The sequence below is a fragment of the Balaenoptera acutorostrata genome, chromosome 8 (assembly GCF_949987535.1).
Source record: "Balaenoptera acutorostrata chromosome 8, mBalAcu1.1, whole genome shotgun sequence".
Classification (NCBI taxonomy): domain Eukaryota; kingdom Metazoa; phylum Chordata; class Mammalia; order Artiodactyla; family Balaenopteridae; genus Balaenoptera; species Balaenoptera acutorostrata.
The window spans coordinates 39,893,755-39,914,848 of record NC_080071.1 but is presented as its reverse complement, the minus strand read 5'-3'; the positions used below and the strand labels follow the sequence as shown (position 1 = coordinate 39,914,848).

Here is a 21,094-nt window from a genome sequence, read left to right as displayed (position 1 = left end):
GCTCTTTTGTTTTATACTTTTCAACTGTGTGATTATATTACCTGGATAAAAAATAAATACAATTTAAATTTAAAAGAAACAAAAGTAATAGCTAATTGAACAGAAATGAAATTCTGTAGAAATCATTGTTGATTCAAGTTCAAAAATTGCAGATATTCCAAATATTATAACTACTGGTTATAACAGAACAGAAAATCATCTTTTAAAGCCTTTCTGATCCTTCAGTGGGATTTTATTTTGAACTCTCTTCAGCTCTTGCCTGGATGATTGTAATAGCCTCCTTTTCCACTTTGCCTCGTCCACAACCGCCCCACCATACACACATAGCTTGTTCTCCACACAGTAACCAGAGCGATCATTTTATAAACAAAAGTCAAACAAGGTTACTTCTCTGTTCAGAACACTGCTGGGATTTCCCATCTTCTCAGAATAAAAGTCAAAATCCTTAGAATAGCCATTTGCAGTTCCCTGGACCTTAAAGGCTCTTCTCCCAGGTATTCACCTGGTTAACTCCCTCACTTAATTCAGGTCTCAGTGCAAATGCCTCCTCAACAGAAACTTTCCTTAATACCTAAAATGACACCCACCCCATCATTGTCTATCCTCCTTACTTTTCCTTATTTTTTTATAGCACCACCTAACATATTCACAAATGTATCGCTTAACACTTACTACCGTAAAATATATATAAATTTGTATTTTATTGTCTGTGTCCCCATACTAGAATGTAAGACCTGCATCCCACAACACTTGGAATGATGCCTGGATCATAATAGGTATTCAATAAATATTTGTTGAATGGAAGAATGAATGGACTCCCAGCATTAAATTCCTATTTTTAGAAGATTTTACTTACTCTATCCTATATATATAATTCAAAAACTTTTTATTGAGTCTATACCATATAATAGGCACTTCAGAAGACTCGTAAGACAGAGTTCACATTGATCTTTTCATATATGAACAACCTTTGTTGTGACTCTAATTGGTGAATAGAACTTTTAGAACAATATTACTTGGAATCAGAAACTGAAAGACCACTTAGCATTCACTGATTATATTGAAATATTTTGATATTTATGGGCGAATCAAAATTATGGGCATTTTTATTTTAGTTTTTCCTCCAGCAGACCAATTTTTTATATGTGAGGAAGGTTGACCAGACTAATCTACAATGGAAACTTCTAGTTTAATCTGGTACTTTAATGTAAAGATAGCCTTAACATGACTCAGGTTAGCTAAGTGACTACTGAAGAGGTACAATTTTATTATTTTCTCCTACTTATATTTGTATGTTTGAAAGGGTATGGTATTAATCTTCACATTTACATATTTCACTTAATTTTGAATTATAAAATATCTGCTGGGTTTTAAAAATTGGTTTAGTGCTTTGGGGTAGGAGTTTTACAAAAATCTATTTTGTAAAAGATTTTCAAATGAGTAATGCTAAATAAATAATATATTAAACATATATAAAACATTACTAAAGCCATTCTTCAACTCTTTCAAAGTTAATTTGCCACTTTTGTCTGCAGTAAGGATATTATATATCAAATGTAAGGAGACACAATGCAAATTCTAATTTTAGATTTATTTTGTATCATTTATGTAAATTTCTTTAATATGGAAATGGAAGTAAATGTAATACCTTCTATACTGATTAAAAATTAATGTGTAGAAGCCTGGGAGCCTAATTTAAAAGACCATCAGAAGACTTGAATTAGTTAGCTGTAGAGTCACAGTGTTAATGCAAAGACTTGAATTATATTGCATTACTTATCACTGAGTAACAAAAAATCACTCTTAGTAAGCATACCATGGCAATCCATTTCCCCACTGAAAGACAGCAGCACTCTCAAACACTTTAGGAACTTGGGATGTAACAGTGAAATCACTATAAACTCTTCTTTATATTTCAAGGTAGTGGAGAATTATTAACTAAAATGTCCCAGTTTAATATAAAATTTGAAATTAATTTGAGATAGGTGGATAATTTTGAATACTTTTGGGAAAATCATAAAATAAGTGACTCAAGAATATTAAGTAATTATTAACAAAGCCTTAATGTTTTATAATGTATTATAAAAATAAAAGATGATATCCATGTGTTTCATAAAAATTCTTAAGATTTAGAAGTTCTAACAGGTTAGGTCCCATATGCATAATTCTTTGAGAAAATTAGATATTTTCATAACTTATAAATGTTCCCATTATTACATATTCAAGATTATGTGAGTGTACAGAACAGTGATGTTCCCATTTGAGGGTAATAAGTTAGAGAATATGGTTTATCAGTACATTCTGGGTGAAGTTCATGATTTGCTCCCCTTACAATTTGGAAGAGAGGGCATATTTTGCCAGGGTTCATTTAATTCATCTTGCCTCAGTTAAACTCTAGTGCACCTACTAGGAGTTTGCACACAACTTATCATTAAATTGACTCAGATATTGACCCCCAGCCCAGAAGACAAAGTAAATATACCTTTCAAAAGCTGTAATGTAAATGCAATAGAGAAGTAAGCAGTCTTATTTTCTTAGGGTAAGCATCTCAAGATACTTTTTTGCTGAATTCTTAACTAAATTGTGATGATGTTAAAGAAATTATGACATTAAATAAGACTCATTTTATTATCCATTATCTACATTGAAAAAAAATTCACATAAACCTACTTCCATTAGGTTGATGGGGGAAAAATCTTTTTGAAAATACAGTCTCTATAATTTACAGTATTTGTGAATAGAATTTAAAAATTTTAGTATATAGAGTATATACTTTTATATACTTTTTTTATATACTTTTTTTCTGAAAAGTAACTGACCTCTGCTCTTTCCCATCTAACACTGCTTAACACATTGAAATATAACGTCTCAAAAAAACAGATGCCAAAAAAAAAAAAAAAAAACAGATGCCAATAGTTTTAATGATACACTTTCTGTAATTAAGGGAACAGTTCCAATTACTTTTTAAGATGCAAAAACATTGGGTCCATTGGTAAATAAATACTGAGAACTTTCTCCAGTGACATTACTCTATCTCAGCCACTTGCCAGTTTGGTTTGGGCTGTTCTTTCTATACAAAGTAAACACAGTTTAACATCTTGTTTCAAGATCCTATCCACCTCTCTGAAGTCCAAAATAGAAATAAGGTAAAAAACAGAAATGGGAGCTCAGTGAATTATAGAATTGCTCATTAGTGCATTTTTATTTGTAAAGCAATACATTATCTCATTATTTATCTTTTTTATTTGGACGAGTAGGGTCCTGAAAGATGTAGAGGATTTTGGAAAGTGAGGGGCTTTAGTAACAAAGATGGAGATGAATGGAAGAGCAAATTCCAAGATGTCATTTCCTGTCAAAGCTATTCCTCTACCAGTGGGTGGTCAGGTAGCTACTGGAGTGACCTCTGAAAGAAAAACTTAGATACCAATGAATTCCTGTGTGGGGGTCAGTATGGTGGTTTGGGCAGCTCTCTAATTCTGGCAATTCTTGGCAAGGGGTTTCTTTGATCACTGCCAGTTTGGGGTGTATAGCCACACTTTTGGGAGGGAATCAGAAAGCAGGCCATTAGTGCTAGACAAATAGGTGTCTGCTGACTAGTCACTGAGGTGTAAAATATTATAAGTCTGTTTGGTTAACCAAGTCTCTCAGAAGTGATACGAGAACCATCGTTGATTGGGCTTGATTGCGTTGCATCGTTCATGGGTTTTCTGGCTCTTGTACTTTTTTCTTTCATTCCTCAATTAAGGAGATTCCCAAATAATGAAGGCAGGTTAACCGTGTTACTATTTAACAGTGTCTCCGTTTCACTTGAAGATTTGCCCAGGATTTAGAAGCTGTTGACACCTCAGATACAGTACTGAGGACAGCATAGTGCTACTACCAAGAATACCACAGGGTAATTGGAAAGATGTCAAGTGTGAATGAGTGGTGTCTGCCACTGTCTTAATTCCAAATCTTTCCCAAACAGTAGTCAGTAGAGGCTAAGAAGCCTTGCTTCGCTTTTCTCCATGCCCCAGAACTCAAAAGGAAAGTGAATCATGGCTCTGGAGAGCTCTTTCCAACTTGGCATCCAGTGAGGTGTCACTCAGCTGGCTCTTTATCCCAAGTGCTAATTGATACTGTTAACTTTCTGCAGTGATGCCAGAAAATAGTAATGAGGAAATGACACTCTGCTTATCTTGTGCTAGGAGGTTTTATTTAGAGAACTATATGTTTATTTAGCTAAAGCGCACACAAGTAACATCTCACTGTTTAGTATACTTGGAAAGATGAATTATTAGGTCTCCTGATATCTTGTAGAAATTGTTACATACCTAAGAAGTGGGCCTTTCTTAGCTTCTCAACAGAAGGATCAGGCCTAATGTACTCTACTGGTATATTTCCTATGAATTAAGAAGGTATTCCCTACTCATAGAAACTTCTGTTAAAATATAATCCTTCACTGAGTCATGAAAAGCAGTGTGCTTTCTTTGTGTGTAATTTTTGTGTAATGTTTTACTTCTAATAAAATTATATTGTTTACTTAGTGTGAGTATGTACATGTCTAACGTGTGGGTATGTAGTTAAATAGGAGTACACACGTAAGCATGTCAGATCCCCATAATGGCTTCTCCACCTACGTGCATGGCCTTGGATGAGTTGTTTAGCTTCTCGTGCCCAGTTTTCTATCTGTACCTGCCTCACAGGGTACTGTGAAGCTTACATGAGAGAAACATGTACTACATTTCGAGCTGTTCTTGTCAGAGGCTCAGTAATATCAGCCATTATTATTATTTCTTCATGTTATCAATTTTTAAATTTTTATTTGTATATTTTCTTAATTTATATCTACCCAACTATATTTGCTGGATTTAACCATTCTCAGAGGGTGATAAGACTCAAAATAATGTTACACTTTTCTCCTCTCTCGGGATTGGGTTTGTGTTTCAACTTGACAGAGAACAGCATGAGAAGTCCTTTAGCAAACGAACCAAGAGCCATGATAAGTCGATGGTGGTCTAAAATAATATTTACAAGAAGATATTCAGGAAGTTAGGGACTGTGTACAGTCAATACAAGTCTGTTGACCTTGGGTGATTGGGGTTATGTGCTAGGAAAATCACATGTCTTTAATTGAAATGTAGAATTAAAACCTGGCTCCTTTTGTCCATTGCCACTCCTACCTACCTACCTACCTGCATGCACACATGCACACGCACATACATACCACCTGTATTCTGCTTGTTGAGGAAAATGGATGAAAACATCAGTATAATCGTCTTCAAACACATACAGGTGTATATACGGAAAACTGATGTAAAAAGAAAAGTTATTATTATTTTAGAAATCCTCTAACAGAAATTCATTTTATATGACAGGTTTATCATCCTCTTCACCTTTATAACTATGCTAATATACCATATAATATATGTTTTAGTTTGTTTTTTACATATAATATATGTTTTGGTTTGTTTATATTTTCAGGGTCTATTAAAAATGAAATTGAAGCAAGTATACTTAGATTCTTTTGTTAATATGTTCATTGTACTAGATGCCAAAAAGATAAAATCCTTATTCTTTAGGCAGAGGGGAATTTTCCAAATGTCAGCTTATTGACTAAATGTTTTCTTGTTTTGCTGTAATTTGTTTTTGTCTTTTGAAAAGTTTTAATATTCACTTGCCTTGATCGCTTTTCTTTCTTTTGATCTAGTACTGAAGTCACAGTTTCACCTACGCTTTTTGTATAAGTGAATGTAATACTAACTGCTTTGACTTCAGAATCACATCTGAGATCAGAAACAAGCATTGTCCCTACCTCCTTTGTGGCTAATATTGTCTATTCTTAGAACTGGAATCATCAAAATGACACATGAAGCGCTTGTAGATGACTCCAAAATGTAGTGCCATTTCCACTCACTAGCAAGTTGCTTTGTCACATCACTTGCTCTCAGAGCAGAGCCAAGAGGAACGTAGGTGCAGGGAAGACAGATTTGTAGCTGAAGGGAAACTAAACGGAGTGGCTGTGGAAGGACATGCCCGGGTAGGACACTCAAAGCGGCTTGCTGCCAGCCAAACGTTTGGCAAGTAACCCTGATGGGCAGTGGTGGGAGGACACTAAGGTGACAAAGTTCACCTTTGCCCCAATTTTGTCCTGACCCTGTTGTCCACTCGTATAATGTCTGGTTTTGAAAGACACAGATCCTCTGTGTTGTATAGAAGGTTTCAATATGCAAAAAACTCTTAAATACCGGTCTACTATTCATTAAATGCCAAAAACGTAGTGGAGTGCTGAGCTGTAAACATCTGTGGTGCCTATGATTGAATGTATTTTTTCCTGCATGATCATCCATTGTGCTGTTTGTAAGTAGCAAAAAAATGAGCCTGATTTGTTCTCCTTTGTAGAGCCAGGCCGAGGCCCACTACAAAGGAAGTAAACATGCCAAGAAGGTCAAAGCACTAGAGGCAACGAAAAATAAACCCAAAATGGTTTCTTCCAAGGACAGCGCAAAGGCTAATCCCAGCTGCTCCATCACTCCAATCACAGGCAACAACTCTGACAAATCAGGTCAATGACACTTTTTGTTCTTTACATTCTTTGTGTTCCTCCTGGTCCTCTGGCCTCACCCCATCCTTCTCCCCTCCACTGTTGCATGTTACTCTCCATGATTTGTTTTTATAATATTAATATGTTCCCTTCACAGGAAGGGTTATGTGTTTGCACGGAATCTAAGCATTTGATATGTTACCATTCCATGTTGTTAAATATATACATTTAAGTATATATGTGTGTGTGTAAATATATATATAAGTATATATGCATGAAAATAAGTGGAGGCTTCTTGGTCACATTGTGTTTAGACAAAATCAAGAAATGGATCTAAAAGACTGAGTTTATTATTCCTCTCTATTCATTTTACATTTGGTTTTTGCTATGGACTTTTTCAGTGAAGGAATCCTTAAATTTGTTTATTAACAGACATTTTCATATTTTCTTACCCGCGTAACAGGGAGTAGAAGGGCAAAAAGGTAAAGTTTTCTGAGAGAGCGGCATTATTAAGTGAATCTGGAAATGTGTTCAATAATAAGAGATTTTGATTTTTTAAGATCTTCATAGAGTTCTCCTCAGAGTTACAAATGAACTCAAAGATTTTAAAGGAACTTTTCACGGTTATGAACTGACTAACAGAAGAACTTTATAAATTGGAAATGGGCTACTAGTGGAAGTGCCTCTTAAGCAGAGTATTTCATAGTTCCAGTGAATCAGCAGGTTTTCTGAGTAGGTTCAAACTGAATGATTCAGGGAGAAGAGAAAAAATTTATTTTTCCAGCAGGTATGCCATGAAATTGGGTGTTTAATAGGCTTTCACACATTCACATCTGCCCATCAGGACCCAAGATGGGTAAGTCACCCTGTTGTAGTGACTAACTGAGGAACAGTGCCTAGTAAGGGAAACTAAGAGAATAGATCCCTTTTTCTTATGTTTGATTCTCTCTTTAGGGACCTCTCTGTTGTTGGAAACACACAGACACACACTTCTCTTCTTATTCTCTTCTGCTTTCCAAGTCATTGTAGAATTTGAGGAAGAGACTTAAGAATGCTTTCCTGGGGCTTCCCTGGTGGCGCAGTGGTTAAGAATCTGCCTGCCAATGCAGGGGACACGGGTTCGAGCCCTGGTCTGGGAAGATCCCACATGCCACGGAGCAACTGGGCCCGTGAGCCACAATTACTGAGCCTGCGCGTCTGGAGCCTGTGCTCCGCAACAAGAGAGGCCGCGATAATGAGAGGCCCGCGCACCGCGATGAAGAGTGGCCCCCACTTGCCACAACTGGAGAAAGCCCTCGCACAGAAACGAAGACCCAACACAGCCAAAAATAAATAAATAAATAAAATTAAAAAAAAAAAAAAAAAAAGAATGCTTTCCTGTGGTTGCCCAGGGCCTTCGGAGAAGCACAAATCCATTTGTAAGAGGAAGATTCAGAAAAGCCTTGTTAGACAAAGAGAGACTATGTAAGAAGCGACCACTATTGATGAGGTCCCGTAGATGCTGGTTCCCAAGGCTCTGCAGTCTGGAATGAGTGAGCTGACCCAAATGTGGTGATAAAGGCTTTTGTTATTCGTGCGATAGAATCACTAAATCATGTTATCTGGTGAACAGATAATAAATACTGAACTATTACATTGCACTTTTCCCCTTCTAAAGAACAAAGCCTTTTTACGTATATTAGCAAATTAATCTTTAACCCAGATCTATCAGATATTAGGGTCAAATATTATCTCCAGTTTATAAAATAGCAAACCAAGGCGAGGTCCACATTGCGGCCGTTATTTGCTCAAGGTTACTCAGTGCTTGGAAGAACAGGAGCCATCATCTCCTGACTTCCTGCCTAGTTTCATTTTCTTCAGGATATTGTTGCCTCTATGAAATAATACTCTGTCAGGTTTTATTACCTGAATTATGCTCTTTACCGACAGAAGTACTTATAAGCAAAATGATAAAACAGTGGAGGTTAGTGTCACTCCATTCTTTCAGCTTATTTTGTGTCTCGAGCTAATAGCACAGTGGGAAGGTACTGTAAGCATTCCTGCATTGGTATTGCATGTGCTCAATGCTCCCCTTAAGTTATATTATAATATATATTACTATTATTTGCAGATTGGGTTTGCTCTAGACATAGTAGATGAAATTAAAATTAATGAGGGGAAAAAAGTGTTAAAAATGGAAATAGAAAAGGATTAATGAGAGAAGAATCAATGAAAGAACAGAAGATAATTAAAGGGAGAAGGAAAGGTGTAGAAGAAGAGGAAAGGAAGAGAAAAAAGTGAACAATTAACGAGTAGACCCAAGAAAAGAGCAGTATAGAAATAGAAAATCCAAATAAAGGGGCTGGGTCGGAATCACAACATACCTTAAATCTACAAGATGCCCAATGAGCATGTTAAAATAAAGTTCAGTGACTCAAGACTTTTATTCTGACTCTCAAATGCTAGTGAATGCTCAAGTGAAAGAGACTTTACAAATAACTGTGTTTGGCTAGCGGGCAATAGAAACACACCAGGGTCAAGTACAGCAGTGGTATAAACAAGGAAAGAGAACTGAGATCTAGAAGAACCCTAGGAGATGAGAGTGGGGAGAGAGGAAAACAAATCTCAACCACAGAGTCTCTTTCCCAGTAGCTATGTGATGGTCTTTAATCCAGCATCCTCTGCTTCCTCTGCCACTTCCCTATCCGCCCTGCAAAGTACCTATGGTCTAACAGTATTGACCTCAGTCACCATGTCCCTGTCCAGACTTGGACTAGAAGTAATGCAAACTACCTGTATTTGGGGTTACCTCATTTTTCCATGTTTCCATACTCAAATCTGTGTAAATTATTTGGCAATACATTGGTTAGGTCATTCAGATTACTTTTTCGTTTCTCCATATTTTAAGTATTAATGCTAATGAAATATTTAGTTCAGCCTATTATATCTATAAAAGCAATACCAAAGCTGTTGAAAGATGGCATTATTTAAAAACAAAGTGGGTCGTATTTGCTAAATAGATACGTTTTTTGGTCACTTTCAACTGAATGTCAGCTTTTAAGCAAGAATTCACATGTGTTTTTTTCTTTCTTCTTTTTTTTTTCACATGTGTTTTGTAGAATTTTCAAGTTAGAAAATTAGGAGTTTTGCCCAGATGGGAAATCTGGTGTAAACAATGTAATACATAACCAGTTGTTAACCACCTATTTCTAAATCCTTAAAAAGCTCCCACAGCTTTGTCAGAGTCATAAAATTTTTTGGCAACTTGTTTTGATTTCCTTTAAAACCCCATTTTAGAAGTTAGGAGACACAAAGACCAGTCCTTCATAAACAGTCTAGGTGGGATGTAGAGGGGAGGGAAGGGGAAGAACTGTGGTACTTAATTAACTGAAGTGTTTTATTTCAGACAACACTGCCTCTAAGGAGTCAGCCAAAAATTAGAGTAATAGTCACAGTGAAAAGTCATGGTTGATTGACAGTTCTTAAGAGACTGAAATTCCCTAGCACTGGTCTTTTTCTTCTGAATGAAGTGTTCCTATCAAGTGGGCTTAAGCAGTATCTATGTGATTCTGAGATAGTGGAGTGAAAAGTAAATATGTTAGTAACTTGATGTCTCAGCTACCAGATTTCAAAATCCAGGCATTCACAACATCCATAGGATTGACTAATTCAATTTCCATTCTCATACTTTAGCATCAGTAACTTAGCAAGAGTATTGTTCAATGAGGGCAAATACTGAGGAACAGGAAATAGCCAGATGTTAAGGGAGGGAGCTTCTGGGAGTGCAGCATCCTGGGATTCACTGAACATCAGTCAAGGAAGAGTGTGATTTCAGAGTATCTGACAAGGAGCGTGTGAGCCACAGATGACCTCACTTTGCTCCTTGAGAGCACAGATTATTTATTCTAAGAAGTGGCCTAACAATCTTCCAAGAGCTATTGATAGAAAAGCCTTTTTACCTCCTATTTTAGCAACTGGGACAACCATTTTCTTATGATGCATTTGGAGACATAATTTAGATCATGTTGTAACTGGATCTGTGCAATACAAAGAAATTTGCTGTAATGGAGCTATCAGATATAAAAAGTTTAGGGTATCATGGAAAGCTTTCTTTTTTTTTTCTCTCAAGTCAGTAAACAAAATGAGTTTAAACTACAGTAACAAGAATTTCATTTATTATAAGAAGCTCTGACCACATGATTGAAAAAAAATTAAATATGTTTTATTTCAGGAAGGATAGCTGTCCCATTCACTTTTTAGAAGTTGGAGTAGAATTAAACGTAAAATCCAAAGAAATAGCTTTCTGGTCTCCTAGGATCTATCCCAGCTTTTAATGATGCATCAGTGGGAGTTCAAAACTTGGTAGGAAGGAGGAAAAAGGTGCTTTGGGAGAATTGGGATCAAGACACAGCAAGCATTAGGCAGCTTCAGGAAGATGGCTAGAACATATTGGCCAGACACTGTACCTAAATTTCTCCCTAGAGTTCAAGTGTCATAATGCCATATGATACAACACTTCCCTGTGATAATATGCCCCATACATCAAGTTGAATGTTCTTTGTGACAGCACTTAACCACTCATAAGAAGCTCAAAACAAACAAACAAAAAAAAAAACAGAGCCTTTGGAAGACCTTATTTCTTGAAAATAATAAAATATTTTGATAATCAACCTAACGGTAAAATATTGTGATAGTCGAACTAATCATCCATATGTCTAGTCTTTAGCACAAGATTTTTAAAAATTAATTAGATATCAAGATGGAGAAAATACATTTGTAGCTCAAAGTATCCTATGGATAGCCATTGGCATAGCCATTTAGAGCTAAACAGCCTTTAATCAGTTGCTGTCTAAAAAGATGAAAGCAGATGGAATGATTCAAAATGCTATAGATATATTTATAAATGCAATTAAGAGCAAAGATGATGGAACCAGCATGTTCTGCTTGAAATATAACAATAGGAACACCTTGAATTTGTTCAGTTGATAAAATCCAGTCACATAAATGTTTTCGTATGACCCCCTCAACAACCCTGTGACCGGTAAGGCTGATATTAGTATCCCTCTTTCACATATGCACACAACAAACTGTATGTCCATTTATTCATTTAACAAATATGTATTATCTATACTTAGTAGTATAGTACATCTGTAACATTTTCCATTTCAAGCATGCAACAATGAACAGAAAGACATGTTCTTGCCCTCAAGAGATTCCAAAAGAAAAATAATATATAGTCGCCACCTTCAAGCTGCTCCCAAAAATGTGGTAACAGTGAAGAGCCTGGGTCTTAGAAAGATTACATGGCTTGTGTGAGGCTTTAAATGGCTTGCACACTCATATCCCAGTATAGTCAGAGCAGGAACTCAGGGCTTCTTGTTCCATGAGTATTCCACTGTTCCCCTTACTTCTAAGCTTCTCTGACTCAGAAGAGTAAATTCAAGTACAGTATCCCAATGGGAAAAGTCAAAAACCACTAACCCACTTTTTAAAGAACTAATGAGTAGGACTATGTATTACTTTTAAATTGTATTCTGACTGTTGATATTTTTCAGTAGGAGCTATGGCAGTGACAGGGTCATTGAGGCTTTGTTTTATTGATAATCCTTAGTTTCTGTGCAGTGTGTTGTCTGTATCATTTAACTGTAAGAGAACAAAGCTTTAGAAGTTACAGATCTTTTCAAAGCCAAGTTTGAATGAAAACACTCATTTCAGGTAAATGACAAGTGTTCTCAAAGCTCCAGCTTGACAGCTGTAGACTTTATGTGACTAGAGCCAAACACACTCACTGAGATGGAGGTCAGCAGTGGGCAAGGGCATCACCAATATAGCAGAGCCTTGAACTGCCTCCTAAAGGGTCCAGTGGATTAGCCTGAATGCTGTCCGCATTTTTAGTAGCATTTTGAATCATCCCATCTAAAAGATTTCCACTGGGGACAGGGACATTGTTTTGTTTATCCCACACCCATGACTATACCATGGAGCCAGAGATGACAGTATCAGAAAAGACTTAAGAAGGAAGGAAAGAAGTGAGGATACCTTAAAACTCATTTTAGTTTTCAGCATAATGTGCTTTTGCGTGGCGGCCGTTCCTCAGGTGTGAACCTAGAGCAGTATCAACTAGTACATCAGTATGATTTGCCTGGAAAGGCTGCAGTTCAACTTTTTATGGTCATCCTGTTACGTTATGAAAGTACATTTTTCAATTTTGTCAAAGAGGCTTTCTGCCAAAGATACAAATGGAGACCCTCGCCTCGTCATTTTTATGGGTTTCCCTGTGTGTTTCACAGTTTTTATGTGTTGTTACAAATGGGGCCAAGTTTCCCAAATGACAACTCATTTCCACCGACTGCTGCAGAACTCCATTGATTAGCCAGCAAGGTCTTTGTAAATGCCTCTTTCCCCCATTTCTGTCTCTAGCAACAGGACCTTGTGCTGTTGAGTAGAAGAAAATGATAGTTTTCTGCTTTGGCAGCATCTGTCATTTATAGACCAGCGCCACCATAAATCTGGCATACATCTATCCAAATACAGGAGGCCAAGACTTAGTATCCCTCATAAAAATAATAGATTAACTATATTATGACAAACATCTTAGGTCTGAAATTCTGGGATACAATCATGTAGAACATAAATTGAGCTCCATCTGTCTAAAGAGAACAGACCATTATACTAAGGCTCATATTTCCATGAAATGTACATATATCATTAAGACTTTCAAAGTCAATTTAAAAAATGAAACTGCCTCCATCTTTGTCCATGCACCTTGAATTTGACAGCACCATCCTGCCAGGCAAGGCTGAAGATTCTTAGGTAGTTAAGTATTTGTCATCCTCTGGAAGGTAACTTCTGAAACTTTTGAGCATTTTATAGTGCTTTGAAGTAATACTGAGCATTCATTGTCAGGTTCTTCACTTCTGAAAGCTATTTCCTAGTGTTGCTCGAAGTAAGTGAACCATAAGTTGAGACTGACTTGTGATTTACTCCTCAGTAAATCTATTAACTTATGATTTACGAGGGATATGTTATAAACCATTCTAAAAAGCAAAACCTTGGATATCTCCTTTTAAGGCTTATATCTCTGTTGAAAACTTTTCTCATCTTCAAACATATTTCACTGATATTCATCTCTTTTGATTACATTTATTTACAGCCTTTCTGCATCAAATAGATATTGGAATATAAAAGGACTTCGTATGTACACTGAATAATTTTATAAATGCACAACCATAACTGCCCTTGAGATTTTAACAAAGGTTATTGCTTACATTTTTATGACGTTCAACTTATTTGCTTCAGGAAGAATTCTCTTACATTGACGTAATTTTTCTGAAATGAGTAGATGAAGAAATAGAACTACTCAGTAGATATTTGTATATTCTTTGTGCAGAGCATTGGCACTCGGCACTTTTGGGGATTCTGGGCCCAATTCTGATGATGCTTTTAGCCTAACGCCACACAAATTTAACTCTATAACATAAAGCTTAAAGTGTTTTTCATAGAAACATTTCTAAAGTATCTTCCTCTTCCCTGACGTCTTTCTCTGAGAATCAGGTTCACTGTCATGGACACCGGGCCTATCATTATGCAGTAACGGTTTGGTGCTCTCATTTCTATAGACCAGCATAACCCAATAAAACATTCTGTGGTGAAGAAAATGGTCTATAATCTTGGTTGTCCAACATGAGTGCCATGGGCCACACGTAGCTATTCGGCACTTGAATTGTGGTTTATGCTCCTGAGGAACTGAATATTTAATTTTATTTAATTTAAGTAGCCACACATGGCTACCATATTGGACAGCAGATCTATAAACAGTGGTACTCTTTGCTCTTTTGACTAGCTATGATTCTAGAGAAGGCATTAAATTCTCTGAGCCTCTCTTTTCCCATTTGTAAAGTGGGAATGCCCTCCTTACAAAACAGCAGTGTTGCATGAATCAAATGAAATGATTGTGAAAGAGCTTTGCAAAGTGTAAAGCATAATTAAAGCAACTATTATTGATATTCTTACAGTTTGCCTGTTTGTTTTTGGTCCTCCTGTGGGGTCTTATTTCAGCTGTCCCTTCTTGCTGATTTCAGTGAGAGGTGACAACTGCCCCTTGTGGTAGTCAGCTATCATCATCTTTCATTATGCTGTACCTAATATAGTATATTCAAGAAAACCAGATCCAAGCTTATTAGACTTATATGCAAAAAGTAACTTTAACAGCAGTACTAATAATAATTAATGTATATCATTATGTGCTTGATACCACTGTGCTAAACATTTTATATAGACTATCTTATTTAATTATAACAATCCTTTGACGGATACTAGAAAGTGAGACCTAGAGAGGGGAAATAATGGCTCAGAGTCATTCAGATGAAAAGCAGTTTCAAGGTCTCACCCAGGCAGTCCCTCGAATTCACTACCATGATATGCTGCCTTTAGATGAAGGTTCGTGGGCTTTACTGCACATGTTTTTGAAAACTGTTTGAGATTCTTTTTCACTAGGTGACACTTCCAGAAGTCTGACATCTCAGAAAGGTGTGTTATTTCTTTCCCCATCCTATTTTACAACTGTTTTTTTTTTTTAAATCAAGTTTTGAGTGGCTTTGGATAAAGATGTATTAACTAAGGTAGGATTTTTGAGAGCACTTACCTACTTTGCATGTATAGCATAGTAGAAAGAGCATGAGCTTGATTCACTCCACCTCTCACTGACCATATAACCTTGACCAAGTAACGTTCGCTGACCTTCTATTTCCCCATCTATAAAATGGGAGAGCTGATATCTACCTCCCAGGGTTGTTGTCAGGAATGATGAACTAATAAATGTTCCTGGCTCACTGCCTATCACGTAATAGACACTCAATAAATAGTAGCCATAAAAAGCAACCATTTATTCAAAGAAATTTCCAGACTCTTTCCTTTTGAATCTACGATCATTTCATGCCATGCAACAGTTACATCCCTACACTTACATCCCTTTATGTGCTTGTTTTATTAGCTCATGGTAATTATTTGCATTTGTGTTTTCATTCCAGGACATTAGGACTTGATGATCCTGACTCTCCCAGTGGGACATTTAAAGATGTGGAACGACCTTCTTGGTCTTCCTCACATTTTTGTGTAATGGAGGAAATGTCTTTCTACTCATTCTTCCACTGGTTAATGTATCTCATCCATTATGTCCCCTGGAGCTCCTGGTACTCCATCCTGCACACAGCAGTCACGTAGTCAGCATATATTACATGAATATCATTAAGAGCAATTTAACAGGGGAAGCTCTGGTACCCTCCCTAAAATATGGATAGGACAAGAAGACAGTGGTTAGCTCTCTTTCTTCATATTCAGTAAGATGGATGCCCCACCTCCTAGGTCAACACTCTGTTCTGTGTGTAGCTACAGTATTAAAACAAGGGACAACCCAACACATCTTTATTTGTTGAGGAAGAAAAGTGGGTACTACCGTGAAGAAGCAGCCCTGCCTGGAGCCCGGGTTGGCTACGGAGATCAAAAGAGTAGGAGGGAGGATGTAATCAGAATGAGGAACATGCCCCTGCTTGACAAGTCCCTGCTGGCTTGTCAGTAAATAAGGAGATATTTGTCAGCGCATACATTTTACTTCTAACATCTTGCAAAAAAAATTCTTAGTGTGCAAATTTTATTTTGTTTCTTGTATGGTATTAATTACTTCTCCTCTACAAATTATGTTCTTTTTCTTTTAAATGTGAAATGACAGAATTCTTGTCACAATAGAGATTATTTTATTCCTTGCTTTCAAAAATTTGAACTTCGGTCAGAGTCTTATGATGATTTTTGCCCATTTAACTAGCAAAATGACCATATCTAAGTTAAAATTATTTGTCTTCCCAAGCACAATATCTTTGTTCTTAGCTCTCTGTTAACAAATAAAATATTTTTACTCAATGTGGAAATTAATTAGTGTACTACATTTTGAGTTAAAGAAAAGTTATTTATTTTACTCTTTTCAAAAAAAATTTTACCCAGTTTTTGGACTAACCCATAGACTCAATGTTTAATATCCAGTAAAAAAAAATTTTTAAGTACTTTGAAAAATCATTAGATGTTCTGTTTATATTATTTATGGCATTTTAAATGAGAACCCTTTTGGAAAACAACATCATAGAATAAATCAAGAACCATAAAAATGTTCATTCCATTAGACCAATTAATTCCTCTTCCTGTAATTTACATCAAGGAAATAATCCTAAATACAAAGCAAGAAAAATAAAATGATATACACGAAGACACTCATCACAACATTATTTGTATTAGTGAAAACTGAAAACAAGATGATCAATTCTAGGGAAATTATTTAACTAAAGTACTTATACCCAATAGAATATTATGCAGCTTTAAAGTAAATAAAAGTAACAACATGAAACAAGAGTATAATACATTAAATCAAAAAGTTACAAAATATGTTAAATCAAAAGTTACAAAATGGTTTGTTGGTACATGTATTTGTACGTATTTATTGAGCCCCCTCTGGATAGGGGCTTGATAGCCCCCTCATGCTAGGCACTGGGTATATGATAGTGAACCAGGCAGACTTGGGCTTTGCCCTCATGAGAGCATATTGTCTGGAGGGGTAATACTGAACAAATGATGACAAGGTTGATGAAAAGAAGGGGACGCTGACCTAGTCTGGGAATGAAGGGAAGGCTTAAGCAGGGGATTTAAGCTTTCTCTACCTAGTGGGAAAAAAGATGTTAGCTAGGCAAACAAAGGCTCTGGTTTAGGGGTGGAGGGGAAGAGGATTCTCATCAAAAGGACCAGTACTCCATACAACTTGAGATGTGAAAGACTGCCCTGTTTAAACACCTGAAGCAATGAAAGGACACTTGGGGACAAGAAAAGGAATTTAGGATGTTGGTAAGGAAGTGGTTGAAATGATGGCTAGGGACAGAAATGAAGGCAGAATGAAGTGATGGGTATAAACACAGAGATTCTTAACATCTTTTTGTGCCATGTATTCCTGTGGCTGACTAGTGAAGCCTATTCTGTGAATGGTGTTTTTACATCTGTAAAATGAAATTTATAGTTTTACAAAGAATTCCAACCAGTTGTCAATCTTTGTTATGATATGGTAATATAGCAATAATGCATTTAATAAGATCTAACAGGTCTAATATCTGCCATAATTTTGAAGTGTTGACAAACATAAACAGTATTTTAACCTTTCTATAACAACTGTAATATCTGATGAAAATATCTGACTTCTATGGGTGACAAAGTTAAATGTACTACCAAGACTGCTGTAGTTTGTTGCCTTCATTTATAATTGAAGGGATATGATGAATTTCAATTAGAGATAAATGAAAATATTTATATATTTTTATCATCCAAGTTCATGGATCCTGTGAACTCATGGACCCCTTGGAAGTCCACAGACCCCAGGTTAAAAACTCCTGTTTTGGGCTTCCCTGGTGGCGCAGTGGTTGAGAATCTGCCTGCCAATGCAGGGGACATGGGTTCGAGCCCTGGTCTGGGAGGATCCCACATGCCACGGAGCAACTAGGCCCGTGAGCCACAATTACTGAGCCTGCGCATCTGGAGCCTGTGCTCCGCAACAAGAGAGGCCACGATAGTGAGAGGCCCACGCACCGCGATGAAGAGTGGCCCCCGTTTGCCACAACTAGAGAAAGCCCTCGCACAGAAACGAAGACCCAACACAGCCATAAATAAATAAATAAATAAATATTAAAAAAAAAAAAAAACAAACTCCTGTTTAGTGTGAGAGGATAATGGGGTTTTTTTTCTCTGTTCTCCATAGACTATGTTACTTGCATAATAGCTTCTTCTAATGACTTGATGAGGTTTATATACCTTGGGGCACAGGTAGGATGGGAAAGAAACTCATAGCCATTTGTTTTGTATTATAGTTGGGAGGCTCACAGTCTGCAATACAATGTCATATCTCTTTCTTGTTCAATTTCCTCATGGTCACAGTCAAAAGTCCCCATGTTGCAGTATCCCTAAGGGATCTAGCATGATGAGACACCCCAGGCAAACCCCTTTGGAGGCCCAGGCCTCTTGAATTAATCTCACTTTTTAAAGGAGACTTTCTGTGGTCAACAGACTTTCTCCTGCAACCTATAGGTCTTAAATATAAAGCTGGCTTTGACAACTTTGCAATAAAGCAGCATGTTGAATTTAAGTACAAATGCTAGATTCGAAATGTAAAAGTATGATTGCCTTTTAGCAATACATTTTTAAAGGGTTAGTAGTTTTCTTATACCTGAGCAGTCCAGCCCCTGAATGTCTGCATAGTCTCATTAGGGCAGGCAGTACCCAGTTAGGTCCATAAAGAGTAAAAGCCCATCTCCCTATCTCCCTGGAAGCAGCCTGAGGCAATAAAGTTGTTGGCTGACAGTAATTTTTAAAATATTTTCTCTATTAGATAAAGATATATTTTTTTAGATGAGAGACTCAGTTTCCTCAGTACCTCTCAGGCTGACCTTTCCATTGACGGTGTGAGCGTCACCCTACCTGGAGCACCAAAGCTAAACCCTAAAGTCTGCATCTAGAGAGGAAGAAGGTGGGAGGAGCAGAATTCAGATGTTTCCCTTGTACCTTGTGAATGTTTCCTCTGTGAAGGGCCATTAGTTTAGAAGAAAAAGAACCTGCTCTTCATTCCACCTAGAAAATTAGTTTTTAATCTTATTCCTGGCTTTTGAATCGCTACTGGACCTACTCCCTGAGGGATTTGGTTTGAGTGACATGAGTTACTTATTCTATTTTCCATAATAAAGCTGCCTCAGAAATAACTGTTTCTCATCTCTTGGTGACAAATCAGAAAAGGGGCAATTTTTCAACCTGAAGAAGTTGAAATATGATTTCTCTATTGTACAAGTCAAATGGCTGGAAAACTATACAAAATAGGAGAAAGCTGTTCATTAGATTCAAGCTCTAGCGAACAAGCCCTCTTTTGTGCTTGCTTAGAAGTGACAAGTTCACTAATGTCAGTGCCAGCTCACTGATACAGAGTGTAGGCTGCCAGTTTCCAACATGGAGATATTTGGAGATGCCACTGTTTTATCCGAGTGTGAGACTGGCAGCTTCTGCTCTCCAACAAAGTGGCACAAGGGACAATGGGGCAGTTGTCATGTGATACTCAGACAAGGAGGGTAATGACTGTCATTTCACTGGGCCACAAAATCACTGCAGGGTGTAGCCCAATGGTGAGAATCTGATTGACTTAGGCTTTCATATGGAAAGGGCAGGGATACCCTAGGTCAGGATTGAGACTGGCAGAAAATTACAGCACAGGACCTGTTTTGAACTTACGAAATTAGTTACCTGACTTTCATGGGTCCTAAGTTACTTAAAATAAATAAGCTTTCTTGTTTTTTTAACATAAGGGCATACAGATTCTGATTCAGTAGAGTCACTTTCATTTATAGATAATTTCCCCTGCTTCCAGGGTTAGTCTGAAGGCCAAGATATGAAAATTAGACATCAACATAGTTAATTAGGAATTAGCAAACTTCATGGTGATAAACCATGCTTGCAGAGACAGGGTTTCTGGAATTTAGCTAGAGGCATGGTAACATGGCATTGGATGGGAAGGGCCCACCAGCATCAAATTGGCCCAATGTATAATATTTTAGTGCTCTGAGAATTTCAAAAACTAGCTTTAATTTCCATGTCGGTCCTTGACTTCTTGATGTTTCTGGGATTGTCATGCAAGTCCTTTGCTTTGTTTTCCACATCTGCAAAATGGCATAAGCCATATAGAGAATTCTTTCCATTTCCAAAGTGGTCCAGCAATTCACCCTCAAGTGGGATATTGAGATCAAACATTTTCCAACAAGAAGTCCTGTGACTATCAAAGCAAGTGAGCTGAATAGCAGGTGTTGTGAGATAAGTCAGACAATACTATACTGTGTGGGTAACCCTTGGGGACACTTAGAATTACATCAAGTCTAAATGAGGCATCTAGTTGGAGGAGGCCTAAATGGATGATTAAAGGACTTCCAGTATACTGGCTCAGTCTCAGGCCACCTGCTAAAGTTTATGTGCCTTGGGGATTTGGGTTGGTCATGAGTGGTATCATCACTAAGGTACAAAGCCTGCATAATGACACCTTCAGTGATGGACATCTGTTATCCAAAGGATGGGGAAAATTAAATAATACCACAAGACATAGTACTTGGAATTTCTTGTAGAACATTATTGCATAAATATATCAATTGTGTAATTGTTGATAACTCAGATGAATATAGTACGATGTAATTTGTTACTGACTGCTTACAACATTGGTCAGGTGGGTTGTTGGGCTACAAACCTCTGATGAGTTTCCAAACATAAAACCCATGAGAAACATTGCCAGAGACCAGGACATCAGTTAGGTTGCAAAGAAGACTGGCTATACTTTTGTGATATTTGTGTTTTCACATATACTTTAGATTTTCTGGCAAAGGTACATGCTTAATATTTATATGTAGTTTGTATAGGATTCTTAGTAAAGGAGATAATGAAATCCATAGATTTGTTCATTTTATCAAACCTCAAAATAGTGGACCTGGCAAAAAGGAATGTGTTTGTTGTTATGCCTCTGTCCTAGAACACTTCAAGGAG

General features: G+C 37.0%; 1 protein-coding gene across 12 annotated transcripts in view; it reads left to right on the top strand.

The window, feature by feature from the left end:
* The window catches only part of ZNF385B (zinc finger protein 385B), a 432,563-nt gene that overhangs the window by 392,064 nt on the left and 19,405 nt on the right, over nucleotides 1-21,094 (top strand). For all 12 annotated transcript variants that reach the window (XR_009009118.1, XM_057551853.1, XM_057551854.1 and 9 more), the window contains one exon: nucleotides 6,382-6,544. Coding sequence is in view for 11 of the 12 variants with exons in the window: in XM_057551853.1 (XP_057407836.1) it covers nucleotides 6,382-6,544 (163 nt within the window). In the remaining variant the exon portion in view is untranslated. The remainder of the gene's footprint in view (nucleotides 1-6,381; nucleotides 6,545-21,094) is intronic.